Here is a 19,921-nt window from a genome sequence, read left to right as displayed (position 1 = left end):
TATATTTATTTATCAGGAATTGAAACAACCACCCTTGCACCTACAACACCAATGGATTTACCTACAACAGGTAATTGTGGGCTTCAATCAATGTTTTTAGATTTGTTCCGTTTAAATGGTTATTATTGTTATTTTGTCAAGACATATTTCACAGACTCCAGACTTACGTATATATTATGATTCTTGTGCATCCTTTGGCAAGAACATTGAACAAAACCTTTCTGCCGGTGCCCAATATTTCATCAGCAGACACTGAAAATTTCATAGCAATCAGTTCAACCTCAAATGTGGTCAGCCTTGGTTCAATTAGGATATTTTTTTTTTGTTGGAGTGCCTCTCTATAGTGTGGTTCAGTGTGGTTTAGGGTTAGTGTAATATTACAAAAAGGTTGAACACAGAAGCAGTTTTTCTTTCCCCAAGTAACAATACAGGAAACTGCCAATAAGTACATTGCAGCCCTGAGAAGAGAACTAGAAATGAAAGATGAAATTAAAAACTGGTCAGAGGAACTTTAGGGAATCCCTTTCTTTCTTCTTTTTAATACTTTCTAATACTTTGTGTGGCAGAAAATGCATCACCTACAACATCTTCAACATCAGCGATTTCAACTGTCACATCAGGTAAAACTGGCACTCAACTTTTTTTTATTCAGATCACTGTTTACCAAATCATATCAGAACCTTTAAAAATACTAATCACTATTATACAGTAACTGTGCCGTCTGCTTATTGCACGATATTCATGCTTTTTTTTTTGTCAAGATGCATGCCTCTACAAATGTTTAAAAGCTAAGACAGATATTAAGAAAAAATATTTAATTTATTTGGACTTTTTACAAACTATCTATAAAATTCCACCACTAGTTAACCCACAAACAACACCATTGGACCTAACCTCATCAGCTGCAACCACCACTTCAACACCAGTCACTTCGACCTTGCAACCAATCAGTGAAAGTTCACCACAAACAAGTCCAACTTCGCCATCAGTCAGCCCAGCTGTAATACCAGTCAGTTCGACAGTACAACCAATCAGTGAAACTTCACCACAGACAATTCCAACATCACCATCAGTAAGCATAACTTCCACACCAATTGCTTCAACATCACCTACAGTACCACCAGTCAGTCTGGGTTCAACACAAGGTAATATTTTGTTGGAGTGACTTCTTAAAAAAAAAAATTTTTAGCAAGTTGAATCTTATATTTTAAATTCCAATTTGATATGAATGTTTACTTTATTTATTAAAATTCCATCACTAGTCAAACCACCAACAACACCATTGGACATAACCTCATCAGCTGCAACCATCACTTCAACACCCGTCACTTCGACCTTGCAACCAATAAGCGAAAATTCACCAAATACAAGTCTGACGTCACCTACAGTTACCATAGTTTCACCACCAATCAGTTCGACTTCACAACCAATCAGCGAAAGTTCACCAAATACAAGTCCAACATCACCATCAGTCACCACAGCTTCGCCACCAATCAGTTTGACTTCACAAGCAATCAGCGAAGGTTCAACACAAACAAGTTCAACACCATCAGTCACTACAGCTTTACCAGCAATCAGTTTGACTTCACAACCAATCACCGAAGGTTCACCACAACCAAGTCCAACATCACCATTGGCCACCACATCTTTACTTCCAATCAGTATGACAACACAACCACTAAGTGAAAGTTCACCACAAACCAGTTCAACATCAGCCTCAGTCAGTACCGTTTTACCTTCAATCACTTCAACGGCACAACCAGTCAGTGAAACTTCACCACAGACAATTCCAACATCACCATCAGTCAGCATAACTTCCACACCAATTGTTTCAACATCACCTACAGTACCACCAGTCAGTCTGGGTTCAACACAAGGTAATATTTTGTTGGAGTGACTTCTTAAAAAAAATGTTCTTTTAGCAAGTTGAATCTTATATCTTATATAATCGTATATAAAGAACATTAAAAGATATAACATGAGCAGATTCTTCTGACATATACATTCAGCACACAGCCTATACATAATGACCTTGAGATAAGAGATTTTAAATTGTTCATGTATTTTGTTTTAATGGAAAGTGTTAACACAAGCTACTAGAACTTTGGTTAACTCATTTCTATCCCACTTTGTCCAATTTAATAATGTCACATTTTCTTTGCAGAAACTGCTTCACCAACAACTGCATTTTCAACATCAGTGATTTCAACTTCAACATCAGGTAAAGTGGCTTCAAATCACCTTCTTTTAAGTCAGATCCCTATTAAGCAAATCACATAAGAACCTATATGTCAAATGTCAATATAGAATAATTGTGTCTCCTGCTTATGCAATTCCATGTAATGTATATTATTTTTCAAAATGTTAGCATTTACACATTCTTAAAAGCCAAGACACATTTCTAAAAATATTGTTCCAATTTGATATGAATGTTTACATCATATTTATTAAAATTCCACCACTAGTCAAACCACCAACAACACCATTGGATATAACCTCATCAGCTGCAACCATCACTTCAACACCAGTCACTTCGACCTTGCAACCAAAAAGTGAAAATTCACCAAATACAAGTTTGACGTCACCTACAGTTACCACAGCTTCGCCACCAATCAGTGAAAGTTCACCACTAACAAGTCCAACGTCACCATCAGTCACTACAGCTTTACCAGCAATCAGTTTGACTTCACAACCAATCACCGAAGGTTCACCACAACCAAGTCCAACATCACCATCGGCCACCACATCTTTACTTCCAATCAGTATGACAACACAACCACTCAGTGAAAGTTCACCACAAACCAGTTCAACATCAGCCTCAGTCAGTACCGTTTTACCTTCAATCACTTCAACGGCAAAACCAGTCAGTGAAACTTCACCACAGACAATTCCAACATCACCATCAGTCAGCATAACTTCCACACCAATTGTTTCAACATCACCTACAGTACCACCAGTCAGTCTGGGTTCAACACAAGGTAATATTTTGTTGGAGTGACTTCTTAAAAAAAATGTTCTTTTAGCAAGTTGAATCTTATATCTTATATAATCGTATATAAAGAACATTAAAAGATATAACATGAGCAGATTCTTCTGACATATACATTCAGCACACAGCCTATACATAATGACCTTGAGATAAGAGATTTTAAATTGTTCATGTATTTTGTTTTAATGGAAAGTGTTAACACAAGCTACTAGAACTTTGGTTAACTCATTTCTATCCCACTTTGTCCAATTTAATAATGTCACATTTTCTTTGCAGAAACTGCTTCACCAACAACTGCATTTTCAACATCAGTGATTTCAACTTCAACATCAGGTAAAGTGGCTTCAAATCACCTTCTTTTAAGTCAGATCCCTATTAAGCAAATCACATAAGAACCTATATGTCAAATGTCAATATAGAATAATTGTGTCTCCTGCTTATGCAATTCCATGTAATGTATATTATTTTTCAAAATGTTAGCATTTACACATTCTTAAAAGCCAAGACACATTTCTAAAAATATTGTTCCAATTTGATATGAATGTTTACATCATATTTATTAAAATTCCACCACTAGTCAAACCACCAACAACACCATTGGATATAACCTCATCAGCTGCAACCATCACTTCAACACCAGTCACTTCGACCTTGCAACCAAAAAGTGAAAATTCACCAAATACAAGTTTGACGTCACCTACAGTTACCACAGCTTCGCCACCAATCAGTGAAAGTTCACCACTAACAAGTCCAACGTCACCATCAGTCACTACAGCTTTACCAGCAATCAGTTTGACTTCACAACCAATCACCGAAGGTTCACCACAGACAAGTCCAACATCACCATCGGCCACCACATCTTTACTTCCAATCAGTATGACAACACAACCACTCAGTGAAAGTTCACCACAAACCAGTTCAACATCAGCCTCAGTCAGTACCGTTTTACCTTCAATCACTTCAACGGCACAACCAGTCAGTGAAACTTCACCACAGACAATTCCAACATCACCATCAGTCAGCATAACTTCCACACCAATTGTTTCAACATCACCTACAGTACCACCAGTCAGTCTGGGTTCAACACAAGGTAATATTTTGTTGGAGTGACTTCTTAAAAAAAATGTTCTTTTAGCAAGTTGAATCTTATATCTTATATAATCGTATATAAAGAACATTAAAAGATATAACATGAGGTAATATTTTGTTGGAGTGACTTCTTAAAAAAATATATTTTTAATAAGTTGATATATAGAACACTAAAATATAAAACATGAGAAACTTATTCTAACATATAGATTTAGCATTCAGCCTATATGTATACTATGACCTATAGATAAGGGATTTTAATTTTGTGATGTTTTTTATTTGAAAAGAAAGTGTTAATATAAGCTACTTTAGTTAACTCATTTATATCCCGTTTTGTCCTATTTAATAATGTTACATTTTCTTTGGCAGAAACTGCCTCAGCAACAACTGCAATTCCAACATCAGTGATTTCAACTGCTTCATCAGGTAAAATGGCTTCAATTCACTTTATTTTAAGTCAGATGCCTGATAACCAAATCACATAAGAACCTATATGTCAAATGTCAATATAGAGCAATTGTGTCTTCTGCTGATGCAATTCCAAATGTAATGTTTTCTTTTTCAAAATGTTAACATCTGCAAATTCTTAAAATTTAAGATATGTTTTTAAAAATAATCTTCCAATTTGATATGAGTGTTTACATCATTTTTATCAAAATTCCACCATTAGTCAATCTACCAACAACATCATTGGAAATAACCTCATCTGCAACCATCACAACACCAGTCACTTCGACCTTGCAACCAATCAGTGAAAGTTCACTACAAACAAGTTCATCACCATCAGTCAGCACAACTTCCATGCCAATTAGTTCAACATCATTTACAGTACCACCATTCAGTCTGGGTTCAACACAAGGTAAGATTCTGTTGAAATAACTTAAAATGTACTCACTGTTTAACAGGTCAAATGATGTCTTCTCATACATCAAATATAGAAAGCTAGAGCAATAGCCATAGGAACTTAAGTTGTTCTTCTTCTTTTTTCTTTTAAATAACATTACACATCTGTGTCAGAAACTACACAACCCACAACACTGTCGTCAACATCACTAATTTCAACTTCAATTTTAACATCTTGTTTTACTAAGTTCAACTTCTACAGTAATTACTTCAAAGCCAATTATTTCTACAACTATTGAAGGTTATTTAGGTCATGAAAAATAATATTATATAGGATACTTGATCCTAATTTTTGTATTCTGTATGTTATTTATAAAATTTTGCAACTCATGTTTCACTTATGAACCAGAAGTACTTATTTAACGTTCTTGTTATTCAGCAGTGACAACTCTGACAGCCACCACAGCTGCAACCAGTGGTACACCTGGCACCACACCTTCTACTGTGCCAATCACTACTGCCCCACCAACCAATCCACCTTCACCCAATGAGGGAGTTCTGTATATTACATTCCGTCTAAGCGACACATTTACAGCTGAACTCTCTGATAAGAGTTCTCCGGGATTTAAGTCTTTGGCAAACAAAGTGGTCATAGAGGTAAGACTATGTACATTTAAACATTTATTTTTTTCGTGACAAATCTTCTTATAACAAACAAATTTACCTCAATAAAATTATACACATTTATTAGGAAAATTAATAAATACATACAACATAATAAATTTTTAAAAATTGATAAAGATTTCATACTTTTATGTCTATTTCTCTCTTACTGTTATAAACCAAAACCTATTTAATAAATATGGGAATTTTTATGTTTTTACATGTGCTAGCACAACACATGAACACAACTTCAACAGTTTTGATGCTATATTTCAGGTAAACAGAGTATGCAGACTTATCTTTGGACAATCTTTCCTGCGGTCTCTTATTAACGCATTCAGGTGAGAGAATATTTACATTTTTCTCTTGTAGAGTTTTAATTATTTTCAATCTAATTGTGTGTGTTTGTGCGTTTTTTGTTACAGGAGTGGCTCAGTGGTCGCAGATATGACTCTGGTGTTTCAGGATAACAACTCAGTTCCCAATGAGAACAATGCAACATTGCAACTTGACAATGAGCTTACCAGCAACAAAACGTCTCTCAATATCATAGATGGCAGTGTTGCAGCAAGTATGTATTAAACTAACTCTGGTTAAATGATAACTCAGAGGTCACATTAAATGTTTTAAAATACTACCTTTTTATCATTACACCACTAAAGAATGTTGGTTGTATTTATTTTATCTGGTTGTTTCTCAGAAATAAGCAAAGCACAATGGAATTTATTCTTGCAGGGAAAGCCATGACAAAAGCTTTTCCATTTTATTAATTTGAAATTGTGCTGTTTTTTCAATTATTTTTATAGATTTGACAAAAGATGTTTTAACAACAACTGTTCCGTCTACAACCGCAACTTTAACACCCACAACAGGTAATAAATATAGGCAGTGACACTGTGTTTCTTTGATGATTGTTAACATTAAGGATCAAAGTTATGTATAAAGTACATTCTAAAACGGTTACACTATGTTTGATCATAGATTATTGTGAAAACAATATAGCCAAGCATATGACTCTCAATAACTATTTCATGTTTTTTTAGTCTCTTTTGTCTTACCAATGACCAATTTCTTTGCAGACAAGTGTCAAGACATTTTTTAATGTTGGAAAAGCATTTTAAAGCAGTTTAAAATAAAACAAACCTGCCTCATCACAAATGTGCACACACATTTAGAGAAAAAGATTAAGAAAATGTTCTTGTTCATGACATCAATTTAGCTGTACAGGTAGAGCCAAATAAAATGATTGATATTTTTTATATCTAAATTTGATCATTTTCTCTATCTAGCAGGAGCTGCCACTTCAAGTGTTCCCTCTACTACTGGAAATCAACCATCCACAACCGGTAATATTAAAACACAACCAGTTACATATACTAATCGTAGATTTATTTTCAAATATAAAATAAGTTTTTGTTATTTATCATCTGAAAACTGCTAATAACAAGATTATCAGTACTACAAAGTGTGGCACATTGTATTTTTTTTAACAGAACACAATTCTTTTTAAATGACCAATTTGCTTTCACCATTAGTTTTCCCAACACCAACACTGAGCAAAACATCACCTACTGAATACACATCAACAGTTACTGCAACCTCAGCTCCAGTCACCTCAACCTCACCTCCTGTCACTGAGACTTCAGCACCACTCAATCCATCATCACAAACCACCAGCACAACTACAGTATCACTTAGTCCATCATCAGAAAGTACCAGCACAACTGCAGCACCACTCAGTCCATCATCAGAAAGTGTTAGCACAACTACAGCACCACTCAGTCCATCTTCACAAAGTGTCAGCACAACTACAGCATCACTTAGTTCATCATCACAAAGTTCCAGCACAACTACTGCACCATTTACTCCATCCTCACAAAGTGCCACCACAACTACAGCACCACTCAGTCCATCCTCACAAAGTGCCAGCACAACTACAGCATCACTTAGTCCAACATCAGAAAGAGCCAGCACAACAACAGCACCACTCAGTCCATCATCACACCCTGTCAGCACAACTACAGCACCACTCAGTCCATCATCACAAACCACCAGCACAACTACAGCATCACTCAGTCCATCCTCACAAAGTGCCAGCACAACTACAGTGCCACTTAGTCCATCCTCACAAAGTTCCAGCACATCTTCAGCATCACTCAGTCCATCATCACAAAGTTCCAGCACAACTACAGCATCACTTAGTCCATCATCACAAAGTACCAGCACAACTACAGCATCACTCAGTCCATCATCATACCCTGTCAGCACAACTACAGCACCACTCAGTCCATCATCACAAAGTTCCAGCACAACAACAGCACCATTTAGTCCATCCTCACAAAGTGCCAGCACAACTTCAGCATCACTCAGTCCATCATCACAAAGTTCCAGCACAACAACAGCACCATTTAGTCCATTGTCACAAAGTGCCAGCACAACAACAGCACCATTTAGTCCATCCTCACAAAGTGCCAGCACAACTACAGCGCCACTTAGTCCATCCTCACAAAGTTCCAGCACAACTACAGCATCACATAGTACATCATCAGAAATTGCCAGCACAACTACAGCACCACTCAGTCCATCATCACAAAGTTCCAGCACAACAACAGCACCATTTAGTCCATCCTCACAAAGTGCCAGCACAACTACTGCACCACTTAGTCCATCCTCACAAAGTTCCAGCACAACTACAGCATCACATAGTACATCATCAGAAATTGCCAGCACAACTACAGTGCCACTCAGTCCATCATCACAAAGTTCCAGCACAACAACAGCACCATTTACTCCATCCTCACAAAGTGCCAACACAACTACAGTGCCACTTAGTCAATCCTCACAAAGTTCCAGCACAACTAAAGCATCACATAGTACATCATCAGAAATTGCCAGCACAACTACAGTGCCACTTAGTCCATCCTCACAAAGTGCCAGCACAACTACAGCATCACTTAGTCCATCATCGCAAAGTGCCAGCATAACTACAGCGCCACTTAGTGAATACTCACAAAGATCCAGCACAACTACAGCATCACATAGTACGTCTTCAGAAATTGCCAGCACAACTACAGCACCACTCAGTCCATCATCGCAAAGCACCAGCACAACTATACCATCACTTAGTCCATCATCGCTAAGTGCCAGCACAACTACATCACCACTTAGTCCATCCTCACAAAGTGCCAGCACAACAACAGCACCACTTAGTCCATCATCACAAAGTTCCAGCACAACCACAGCACCACTCAGTCCATCCTCACAAAGTGCCAGCACAATTACAGCACCGCTTAATCCATCATCTCAACCTGCACCACTCAGTCCATCATCTCAACCTGCCAGTTCAACTACAGCACCACTCAGTTCATCAGTTCAACCTGCCAGCACAATTTCTACACCACTCAGCCCATCATCACAAACTGCCAGCACAACATTTGAAGCATTTAATTCATTTTCAACATCAGTTAAAACAACACCAGGAAGCTTGACTTCCACAATACTTACTTCAAAGCCAATAACTTCTATAACCACAGAAGGTAAGTTAGGTCATGAAAAATAATATTACCATTTTTTTCAAATGATTACTTTTTAAAATGTATTTAATTTCTTTTCCATGCATTACATCAACTCTTTTTTAAAAGTGGAGCCATAAAAATATTCCCTGTTTTATGTTTTCATTTTATCATTTACATTTTGTGGCAGGTGCTGTCACATCTCCCTCTACAACAGGAAATGAGCCATCCACAATAGGTAATATTAAAACTGAACCAGTTATACATAATTATGTCTGTCTTATTTTACATGTGAAAAACCCTTTTGTCATTTATCATCTTAAAACTGCTTCTGACGGGATTTACATAACTACAACATTTGGCATGTAGTAATTATTCAAACAGAATGAAAAAATAAATAACACAACCATTTGCTTTCACCACTAGTTTTGCCAACATTTAGCAAAACATCATCTACTGAGAACACTTCAACCGTTGCTGCAACCTCACCACCAGTCACTGAAACGTCCCCTTCAGTCACTTCAACCTCACCACCAGTCACTGCAACTTCCCCTTCAGTCACTTCAACTTCACCTCCAGTCACTGCAACTTCATCTCCAGTCACTGGAACGTCCCCTCCATTCACTGCAACTTCACCTCCAGTCACTGCAACTTCACCACCAGACACTTCAACTTCACCTCCAGTTACTGCAACTTCATCTCCAATCGTTTTTACTTCAACTCCTGTAACTGCAACTTCAACAAATTTTACAGCATCTTCCCTGTTTTTGAGCACAACTCCAACACCAACCGCTGCAACTTCCCCATCAGTCACTGCAACTTCTTCAAATAATACAGTGTCCACACCAATTGTCAACACTTCTCCAACACTATCCGGTGCAACTTCCCCACCAGTCACTGAAACTCCCCCACCAAACAATACAACTTCAACAACAATTACAAAAACATCACTACAGCAAAATGCAACCTTCGAAGTCCAAACTACTGTATCTGGAACCATATCTACTACACTTTTACCAGGTAACATGGGCTATTTTAAAAAATGACTAAAGCAGACCCGTTTTTTCTACACAGTATATTCATTTTTCATTTGAAGAAATATCTTTTGAACATTTGCCATTCCTTATTTATGAACGTATATAAGATTTTAATATTTTATTCTTCTCTGCCATTCTTCATACAGCACCGTCAACCATTGCTACAATTGGAACACCGGTTCAGACTACTCCAATTCCAACAACTAAACCAGTCACCACCCAAACTGATGTGACCACCCCTACAACTGTTGCACCCACAACTGTTCTCCCAACAGATCCTCCCACAGGCAATGAACGAGCAGTGAGAATTTCCTTCCGTCTTCTTGACACATTTACATCAGATCTTGAGGATAGGAACTCTGCGAGATTTAAACAACTTGCTCAAGTATTGATCATCCAGGTAAAGTTTTTTTTCCCTACACTATTATACTTTTATATATCCATTATACATTTCTTCATTATTGTCCATGACATTTTGTTTTAGGTAAACATTGTGTGCAGAAGAATCTATGGATTCTTATTCCTTCGGTCTTATGTCATTACGTTCCGGTAAGGGTGCATGCTTTTACATTAAAATCTATGTATTTTAAATATAGTTTATTGTTTAATAAATCATTTGTTCATTGCTTACATTTCAAAAAGTGACTTCTTCTCTGTTTTATCACAGGAGTGGATCAGTGCTCCCTGAAATGGGTTTGGTGTTTAGAGATAACAGCTCAATTCCCACAATGGAAAATGCAACAACAGTACTTAACACTGAACTTACCAGCAACAACACCGGTCTGAACATTTCAGCTGGCAGTGTTAATGCAAGTATGTATGCAAGAAAACCGGTTGACTTGTTTCATGTTTCTTTTGTAATTTAATGAATTGAATACCTCCACATTTTATATCTGTAAAAACTGACATATTGTTTTTGATGCAGCCAACTACATTGATCCCACAACTACAACAACCACAACAACCGTACCGGCTACGACAATCTTAACAACTGTCCCTGCTACAACACCCACAGCAGGTAATAAAATATAGACAGTTAAACTCTTTTTCTTTGGCATTTAACAGACTTTTTAATATAATATCATACAGCGCTAGAATTACTTTTTCCAGAAGATTTGACATGTGACATCTTAGGAATATTTTAATGGGAAAAATGTAAAGCAGAATTTTATTTAATTTACCAGTAGTTATTGCCACTCACTTACAGTTTGTGCAACTTCATCATCTGTCACTGCACATACAGCATCAGCCAACACAACACCAACAAGTAAAACTTCATTAATAATCAGTCCAACTTCAATACCAATTAGTACATCTTCATCAAAGTTTAATGCAACTTCACCTGCAGTTAGTGCAACTTCATCATCAGTCACTTAATCTACACCATCAGTCAACAAATCTTTTACACCAACAATTAAAATTTCATTGGCAGCTGGTGGAACTTCTCCAGCAATCACTTTAACTTCAACACCAATAAATGCATCTTCACCAACATTTAATGCAACTTCATCTGCAGTTGGTGCAAATTTATTATCAGTCACTGCATCTAAACCATCAACCATCGCATCTCTAATACCAACAAATCAAACTTCACCAGCAGCATCTTCACTAACATTTAATGCAACTTCACATACATTTAGTGGAACCTCAGCTACAGTCACTGTATAAGCACCAGTCCAAGAATCTTTATCAACAGCTAGTTGCAACATCAGCAACAGCTAAAGAAACTACACCAGTTTTAACAATCTTACCACAGCAAAATATAACGACACAGCAAGTTAAACCAACCACATCTATGCTGGTAAATTGTGTTCTGAAGAAACTGAGAGTTCAATAAATATTAAGCATCAAAGTTTTGTAGAAAAGTAATTTCTAATATGGTTACACCATGTATGTTTATTGATTATTGTGCAAACACATAGGTCTTCTTACCACAGAGGTAGAAATCATTGAACCTTCCCATTTTCCCAATCTTTAAAAGTGCACATAGTCAAGCACATTACTCTGAACTGCTATATCATGAATTTTTTTCACTTTGGTCTTACCACTTCCACCAGTTTTTTATTTGTTATATTTTTTTACATTTTATTTTATTCTATGTAATTGTTGTTTTGATTTGAAACAAAACATAATTGAATTTGAATCGAATTTATGATTCCATTTCTTTCTAATACCTAACATCAACTTATTTTACAGGTCGAGACGTAAGAAATATTTTCCCTGTTTTATGTTTTAATTTGATCATTTTCATTATGTTGCAGGTGCTGTCACATCAAGTGCTCTCTCTACGACAGGAAATGAGCCATCCACAAAAGGTAATATTTAAACACAACCAGTTATACATAAATCTTGCGGTCTTCTTTTACATGTAGAAGACATTTTGTTCTTTTGTCATATACAAACTGCTCATAAAAGGATTTGCAGAACTACAACATGTGGAACATTGAACTTATTTAAACTGAACATCACATTTTGAATTAACCAATTTGCTTTCACCACTAGTTTTGCCAACACTAAGCAAAACATCATCTACTGAGAACACTTCAACAATTACTGCTACCTCAATTCCAGTCACTGCAACTTCACCTCCAGTCACCGCAACTTCACCTCCAGTCACCGCAACTTCACCTCCAGTTACTTCAAATTTACCTTCAGTCACTGCAACTTCCCCTCCATTCACTGCAACTTCATCTCCAGTCACTGCAACGTCCCCTGCATTCACTTCATCTCCAGTCACATCAAAATCCCCTCAAGTCACTTCAAGTTCACCAACAGTAACTTTAACTTCACCTACAGTCACTGCAACTTCACCTACTGACACTTCATCTTCACCTCCATCCACTCCAACATCACTTCCAGTAACTGCAAGCTCATCTCCAGTCACTGCAACTTCCCCTGCATTCACTGCAACTTCATCTCCAGTCACTTCAAATTCACCAACAGTAACTTTAACTTCACCTACAGTCACTGCAACTTCGCCTCCTGACACTTCATCTTCACCTCCATCCACTCCAACATCACTTCCAGTCACTGCAACTTCATCTCCAGTCACTGCAACTTCCCTTGCATTCACTGCTACTTCATCTCCAGTCACTTCAAATTCACCAACAGTAAATTTAACTTCATCTACAGTCACTGCAACTTCACCTCCTGACACTTCATCTACACCTCCATCCACTCCTACATTACTTCCAGTCACTGCAACTTCGTCTCCAGTCACTGCAACTTCCCTTACAGTCACTGCAACTTCAACTCCAGTCACTTCCAATTCACCAACAGTAACTTTAACTTCCCCTGCATTCAGTGCAACTTCATCTCCGGCCACTTCAAATTCACCGTCAGCCACTGCAACTTCACCTCCAGTCACTGCAACTTCACCTCCATTCACTTCACATTCACCAACAGCAACTGCAACTTCACCTCCATCCACGGCAACATCACTTCCAGTCACCGCAACTTCATATCCAGTCACTGCAACTTCCCCTGCACTCACTGCAACTTCATCTCCAGTGACTCCAAATTCACCTTCAGACACTGCAACTTCATCTCCAGTCACTGCAACTTCATCTCCAGTCACTTCAAATTCACCTTCAGTTACTGCAACTTCCCCTGCATTCACTGCGACTTCATCTCCAGTCACTTCAAATTCACCAACAGTAACTTTAACTTCACCTACAGTCACTGCAACTTCAACTCCAGTCACTGCAACTTCATCTCCAGTCACTGCAACTTCATCTCCAGTCACTTCCAATTCACCTTCAGTCACTGCAACATCACCTCCAGTCACTTCCAATTCACCAACAGGAACTTTAACTTCACCTCCAGTCCCTTCAACTTCACTTCCACTCACTGTAACTTTACCCCCAGACACTTCATCTTCACCTCTATCCACTCCAACTTCACATCCATTCACCGCAACATCAATTCCAGTGACTGTAACTTCATCTCCAGTCACTGCAACTTCACCTCCAGTCGTATTTACTTCAACTCCTGTAACTGAAACTTCAACAAATTTTACAGCATCTACCCTGTTTTTGAGCACAACTCCAACACCAACCGCTGCAACTTCTCCACCAGTCACTCCAACTTCTTCAAACACTACAGTGTCCACAACAATTGTCAACACTTCTCCAACACTATCCGGTGCAACTTCCCCACCAGTCACTGCAACTCTCCAACCAAATAATACAATTTCAACATCAATTACAAAAACATCACCACAGCAAAATACGACCTCCCAAGTCCAAACTACTGTATCTGGAACCATATCTACTACACTTTTACCAGGTAACATGGGCTATTTTAAAAAATGACTAAAGCAGACCCACTTTTTTCTACACAGTATATTCATTTTTCATTTGAAGAAATATCTTTTGAACATTTGCCATTCCTTATTTATGAACGTATATAAGATTTTAATATTTTATTCTTCTCTGCCATTCTTCATACAGCACCGTCAACCATTGCTACAATTGGAACACCGGTTCAGACTACTCCAATTCCAACAACTAAACCAGTCACCACCCAACCTGATGTGACCACCCCTACAACTGTTGCACCCACAACTGTTCTCCCAACAGATCCTCCCACAGGCAATGAACGAGCAGTGAGAATTTCCTTCCGTCTTCTTGACACATTTACATCAGATCTTGAGGATAGGAACTCTGCGAGATTTAAACAACTTGCTCAAGTATTGATCATCCAGGTAAAGTTTTTTTTCCCTACACTATTATACTTTTATATATCCATTATACATTTCTTCATTATTGTCCATGACATTTTGTTTTAGGTAAACATTGTGTGCAGAAGAATCTATGGATTCTTATTCCTTCGGTCTTATGTCATTACGTTCCGGTAAGGGTGCATGCTTTTACATTAAAATCTATGTATTTTAAATATAGTTTATTGTTTAATAAATCATTTGTTCATTGCTTACATTTCAAAAGTGACTTCTTCTCTGTTTTATCACAGGAGTGGATCAGTGCTCCCTGAAATGGGTTTGGTGTTTAGAGATAACAGCTCAACTCCCACAATAGAAAATGCAACAACAGTACTTAACACTGAGCTTACCAGCAACAACACCGGTCTGAACATTTCAGCTGGCAGTGTTAATGCAAGTATGTATGCAAGAAAACCGGCTGACTTGTTTCTTCATTCATTTGTAATTTAATGAATTGTATACCTCCACATTTTATATCTGTAAAAACTGACATATTGTTTTTGATGCAGCCAACTATATTGATCCCACAACTACAACAACCACAACAACCACAACAACTGTTCCGGCTACGACAATCTTAACAACTGTCCCTGGTACAACACCCACAGCAGGTAATAAAATATAGACAGTTAAACTCTTTTTCTTTGGCATTTAACAGACTTTTTTAAGTTAATATCACACAGCGCTAGAATTACCTTTTCCAGAAGATTTGACATGTGTCATCTTAGGAATATTTTAATGGGAAAATGTAAAGCAGAATTTTATTTAATTTACCAGTAGTTATTGCCACTCACTTACAGTTTGTGCAACTTCATCATCTGTCACTGCACATACAGCATCAGCCAACACAACACCAACAAGTAAAACTTCATTAATAATCAGTCCAACTTCAATACCAATTAGTACATCTTCATCAAAATTTAATGCAACTTCACCTGCAGTTAGTGCAACTTCATCATCAGTCACTTCATCTACACCATCAGTCAACAAATCTTTTACACCAACAATTAAAATTTCATCGGCAGCTGGTGGAACTTCTCCAGCAATCACTTTAACTTCAACACCAATAAATGCATCTTCACCAACATTTAATGCAACTTCACCTGCAGTTAGTGCAACTTTATCATCAGTCACTGCATCTTCACCAACAGCCAACACATCTTTAACACCAACAAGTCAAACTTCCCCAACAGCTGGTAAATCTTCACCAACATTTAATGCAACTTCATCTGCAGTTGGTACAACTTTATTATCAGTCACTGCATCTAAACCATCAACCATCGCATCTCTAATACCAACAAATCAAACTTCACCAGCAGCATCTTCACTAACATTTAATGCAACTTCACATACATTTAGTGGAACCTCAGCTACAGTCACTGTATAAGCACCAGTCCAAGAATCTTTATCAACAGCTAGTTGCAACATCAGCAACAGCTAAAGAAACTACACCAGTTTTAACAATCTTACCACAGCAAAATATAACGACACAGCAAGTTAAACCAACCACATCTATGCTGGTAAATTGTGTTCTGAAGAAACTGAGAGTTCAATAAATATTAAGCATCAAAGTTTTGTAGAAAAGTAATTTCTAATATGGTTACACCATGTATGTTTATTGATTATTGTGCAAACACATAGGTCTTCTTACCACAGAGGTAGAAATCATTGAACCTTCCCATTTTCCCAATCTTTAAAAGTGCACATAGTCAAGCACATTACTCTGAACTGCTATATCATGAATTTTTTTCACTTTGGTCTTACCACTTCCACCAGTTTTTTATTTGTTATATTTTTTTACATTTTATTTTATTCTATGTAATTGTTGTTTTGATTTGAAACAAAACATAATTGAATTTGAATCGAATTTATGATTCCATTTCTTTCTAATACCTAACATCAACTTATTTTACAGGTCGAGACGTAAGAAATATTTTCCCTGTTTTATGTTTTAATTTGATCATTTTCATTATGTTGCAGGTGCTGTCACATCAAGTGCTCTCTCTACGACAGGAAATGAGCCATCCACAAAAGGTAATATTTAAACACAACCAGTTATACATAAATCTTGCGGTCTTCTTTTACATGTAGAAGACATTTTGTTCTTTTGTCATATACAAACTGCTCATAAAAGGATTTGCAGAACTACAACATGTGGAACATTGAACTTATTTAAACTGAACATCACATTTTGAATTAACCAATTTGCTTTCACCACTAGTTTTGCCAACACTAAGCAAAACATCATCTACTGAGAACACTTCAACAATTACTGCTACATCACTTCCAGTCACCGCAACTTCACCTCCATTCACCACAACTTCACCTCCAGTTACTTCAAATTTACCTTCAGTCACTGCAACTTCCCCTCCATTCACTGCAACTTCATCTCCAGTCACTACAACGTCCCCTGCATTCATTTCATCTGCAGTCACATCAAAATCCCCTCAAGTCACTTCAAGTTCACCAACAGTAACTTTAACTTCACCTACAGTCACTGCAACTTCACCTCCTGACACTTCATCTTCACCTCCATCCACTCCAACATCACTTCCAGTCACTGCAAGCTCATCTCCAGTCACTGCAACTTCCCCTGCATTCACTGCAACTTCATCTCCAGTCACTTCAAATTCACCAACAGTAACTTTAACTTCCCCTACAGTCACTGCAACTTCACCTCCTGACACTTCATCTTCACCTCCATCCACTCCAACATTACTTCCAGTCACTGCAACTTCATCTCCAGTCACTGCAACTTCCCCTACAGTCACTGCAACTTCAACTCTAGTGACTTCAAATTCACCTTCAGTCACTGCATCTTCTTTTCCAGTCACTTCCAATTCACCTCCATCCACTCCTTCATCACTTCCAGTCACTGCAACTTCATCTCCAGTCACTGCAACTTCCCCTACAGTCACTGCAACTTCATCTCCAGTCACTTCAAGTTCACCAACAGTAACTTTAACTTCACCTACAGTCACTGCAACTTCACCTCCTGACACTTCATCTTCACCTCCATCCACTCCAACATCACTTCCAGTCACTGCAAGCTCATCTCCAGTCACTGCAACTTCCCCTGCATTCACTGCAACTTCATCTCCAGTCACTTCACATTCACCAACAGTAACTTTAACTTCCCCTACAGTCACTGCAACTTCACCTACTGACACTTCATCTTCACCTCCATCCACTCCAACATTACTTCCAGTCACTGCAACTTCATCTCCAGTCACTGCAACTTCCCCTGCATTCACTGCAACTTCACCTTCAGTCATTTCAAATTCACCAACAGTAACTTTAACTTCACCTACAGTCACTGCAACTGCACCTCCTGCAACTTCATCTTCACCTCCATCCACTCCAACATTACTTCCAGTCACTGCAACTTCATCTCCAGTCACTTCAAATTCACCAACAGTAACTTTAACTTCACCTACAGTCACTGCAACTTCACCTCTAGTTACTTCAAATTCACCTTCAGTCACTGCAACTTCCCCTCCTTTCACTGCAACTTCCTCTCCAGTCACTGCAACGTCCCCTGGATTCACTTCATCTCCAGTCACTTCAAATTCACCTTCAGTCACTTCAACGTCACTTCCAGTCACTGCGACTTCATCTCCAGTCACTTCAAATTCACCAACAGTAACTTTAACTTCACCTACAGTCACTGCATCTTCACCTCCTGACACTTCATCTTCACCTCCATCCACTGCAACATCACTTCCAGTCACCGCAACTTCATATCAAGTCACTGCAACTTCATCTCCAGTCACTTCAAATTCACCTTCAGTTACTGCAACTTCCCCTGTATTCACTGCGACTTCATCTCCAGTCACTTCAAATTCACCAACAGTAACTTTAACTTCACCTCCAGTCACTGCAACTTCATATCCAGTCACTGCAACTTCATCGCCAGTTACTGCAACTTCATCTCCAGTCACTTCCAATTCACCAACAGGATCTTTAACTTCACCTCCAGTCCCTTCAACTTCACTTCCACTCACTGTAACTTTATCCCCAGACACTTCATCTTCACCTCTATCCACTCCAACTTCACATCCATTCACCGCAACATCACTTCCAGTCACTGCAACTTCACCTCCAGTCGTTTTTACTTCAACTCCTGTAACTGAAACTTCAACAAATTTTACAGCATCTACCCTGTTTTTGAGCACAACTCCAACACCAACCGCTGCAACTTCTCCACCAGTCACTCCAACTTCTTCAAACACTACAGTGTCCACAACAATTGTCAACACTTCTCCAACACTATCCGGTGCAACTTCCCCACCAGTCACTGCAACTCTCCAACCAAATAATACAATTTCAACATCAATTACAAAAACATCACCACAGCAAAATACGACCTCCCAAGTCCAAACTACTGTATCTGGAACCATATCTACTACACTTTTACCAGGTAACATGGGCTATTTTAAAAAATGACTAAAGCAGACCCACTTTTTTCTACACAGTATATTCATTTTTCATTTGAAGAAATATCTTTTGAACATTTGCCATTCCTTATTTATGAACGTATATAAGATTTTAATATTTTATTCTTCTCTGCCATTCTTCATACAGCACCGTCAACCATTGCTACAATTGGAACACCGGTTCAGACTACTCCAATTCCAACAACTAAACCAGTCACCACCCAACCTGATGTGACCACCCCTACAACTGTTGCACCCACAACTGTTCTCCCAACAGATCCTCCCACAGGCAATGAACGAGCCTTGAGCATTTCCTTCCGTCTTCTTGACACATTTACATCAGATCTTGGGGATAGGAACTCTGCGAGATTTAAACAACTGGCTCAAGTATTGATCATCCAGGTAAAGTTTTTTTTCCCTACACTATTATACTTTTATATATCCATTATACGTTTCTTCATTATTTTCCATGACATTTTGTTTTAGGTAAACATTGTGTGCAGAAGAGTCTATGGATTCTTATTCCTTCGGTCTTATGTCATTGCGTTCCGGTAAGAGTGCATGCTTTTACATTAAAATCTATGTATTTTAAATTATTTTTTTATATTTTAATAAATCATTTCTTCATTGCT

General features: G+C 38.0%; 1 protein-coding gene across 50 annotated transcripts in view; it reads left to right on the top strand.

Annotated features, from left to right (window-relative positions):
• Nucleotides 1–19,921, top strand: part of LOC144990461 (uncharacterized) — a 41,476-nt gene that overhangs the window by 16,715 nt on the left and 4,840 nt on the right. For 25 of the 50 annotated variants that reach the window (XM_078943830.1, XM_078943847.1, XM_078943831.1 and 22 more), the window contains 32 exons: nucleotides 17–70; nucleotides 567–620; nucleotides 864–1,145; nucleotides 1,263–1,877; nucleotides 2,165–2,221; nucleotides 2,466–2,978; nucleotides 3,266–3,322; nucleotides 3,567–4,079; nucleotides 4,448–4,504; nucleotides 4,749–4,937; nucleotides 5,361–5,578; nucleotides 5,861–5,925; nucleotides 6,010–6,155; nucleotides 6,391–6,456; nucleotides 6,874–6,930; nucleotides 7,120–9,120; nucleotides 9,287–9,334; nucleotides 9,523–10,116; nucleotides 10,280–10,533; nucleotides 10,618–10,682; nucleotides 10,801–10,946; nucleotides 11,059–11,151; nucleotides 12,395–12,448; nucleotides 12,636–14,420; nucleotides 14,585–14,838; nucleotides 14,923–14,987; nucleotides 15,105–15,250; nucleotides 15,363–15,464; nucleotides 16,834–16,887; nucleotides 17,075–19,273; nucleotides 19,438–19,691; nucleotides 19,776–19,840. In XM_078943830.1, coding sequence (XP_078799956.1) covers nucleotides 17–70; nucleotides 567–620; nucleotides 864–1,145; nucleotides 1,263–1,877; nucleotides 2,165–2,221; nucleotides 2,466–2,978; nucleotides 3,266–3,322; nucleotides 3,567–4,079; nucleotides 4,448–4,504; nucleotides 4,749–4,937; nucleotides 5,361–5,578; nucleotides 5,861–5,925; nucleotides 6,010–6,155; nucleotides 6,391–6,456; nucleotides 6,874–6,930; nucleotides 7,120–9,120; nucleotides 9,287–9,334; nucleotides 9,523–10,116; nucleotides 10,280–10,533; nucleotides 10,618–10,682; nucleotides 10,801–10,946; nucleotides 11,059–11,151; nucleotides 12,395–12,448; nucleotides 12,636–14,420; nucleotides 14,585–14,838; nucleotides 14,923–14,987; nucleotides 15,105–15,250; nucleotides 15,363–15,464; nucleotides 16,834–16,887; nucleotides 17,075–19,273; nucleotides 19,438–19,691; nucleotides 19,776–19,840 — 11,122 coding nt within the window. The remainder of the gene's footprint in view (nucleotides 1–16; nucleotides 71–566; nucleotides 621–863; nucleotides 1,146–1,262; nucleotides 1,878–2,164; nucleotides 2,222–2,465; nucleotides 2,979–3,265; nucleotides 3,323–3,566; nucleotides 4,080–4,447; nucleotides 4,505–4,748; nucleotides 4,938–5,360; nucleotides 5,579–5,860; nucleotides 5,926–6,009; nucleotides 6,156–6,390; nucleotides 6,457–6,873; nucleotides 6,931–7,119; nucleotides 9,121–9,286; nucleotides 9,335–9,522; nucleotides 10,117–10,279; nucleotides 10,534–10,617; nucleotides 10,683–10,800; nucleotides 10,947–11,058; nucleotides 11,152–12,394; nucleotides 12,449–12,635; nucleotides 14,421–14,584; nucleotides 14,839–14,922; nucleotides 14,988–15,104; nucleotides 15,251–15,362; nucleotides 15,465–16,833; nucleotides 16,888–17,074; nucleotides 19,274–19,437; nucleotides 19,692–19,775; nucleotides 19,841–19,921) is intronic. The other 25 variants (XM_078943874.1, XM_078943863.1, XM_078943843.1 and 22 more) reach the window with 21 other exon arrangements.

Source organism: Oryzias latipes (genome assembly GCF_053564925.1).
Source record: "Oryzias latipes strain Hd-rR chromosome 1 unlocalized genomic scaffold, Olatipes_Hd-rR_3.1 chr1_Y".
Classification (NCBI taxonomy): Eukaryota; Metazoa; Chordata; class Actinopteri; order Beloniformes; family Adrianichthyidae; genus Oryzias; species Oryzias latipes.
This window is presented reverse-complemented; position numbering and strand designations above follow the sequence as displayed.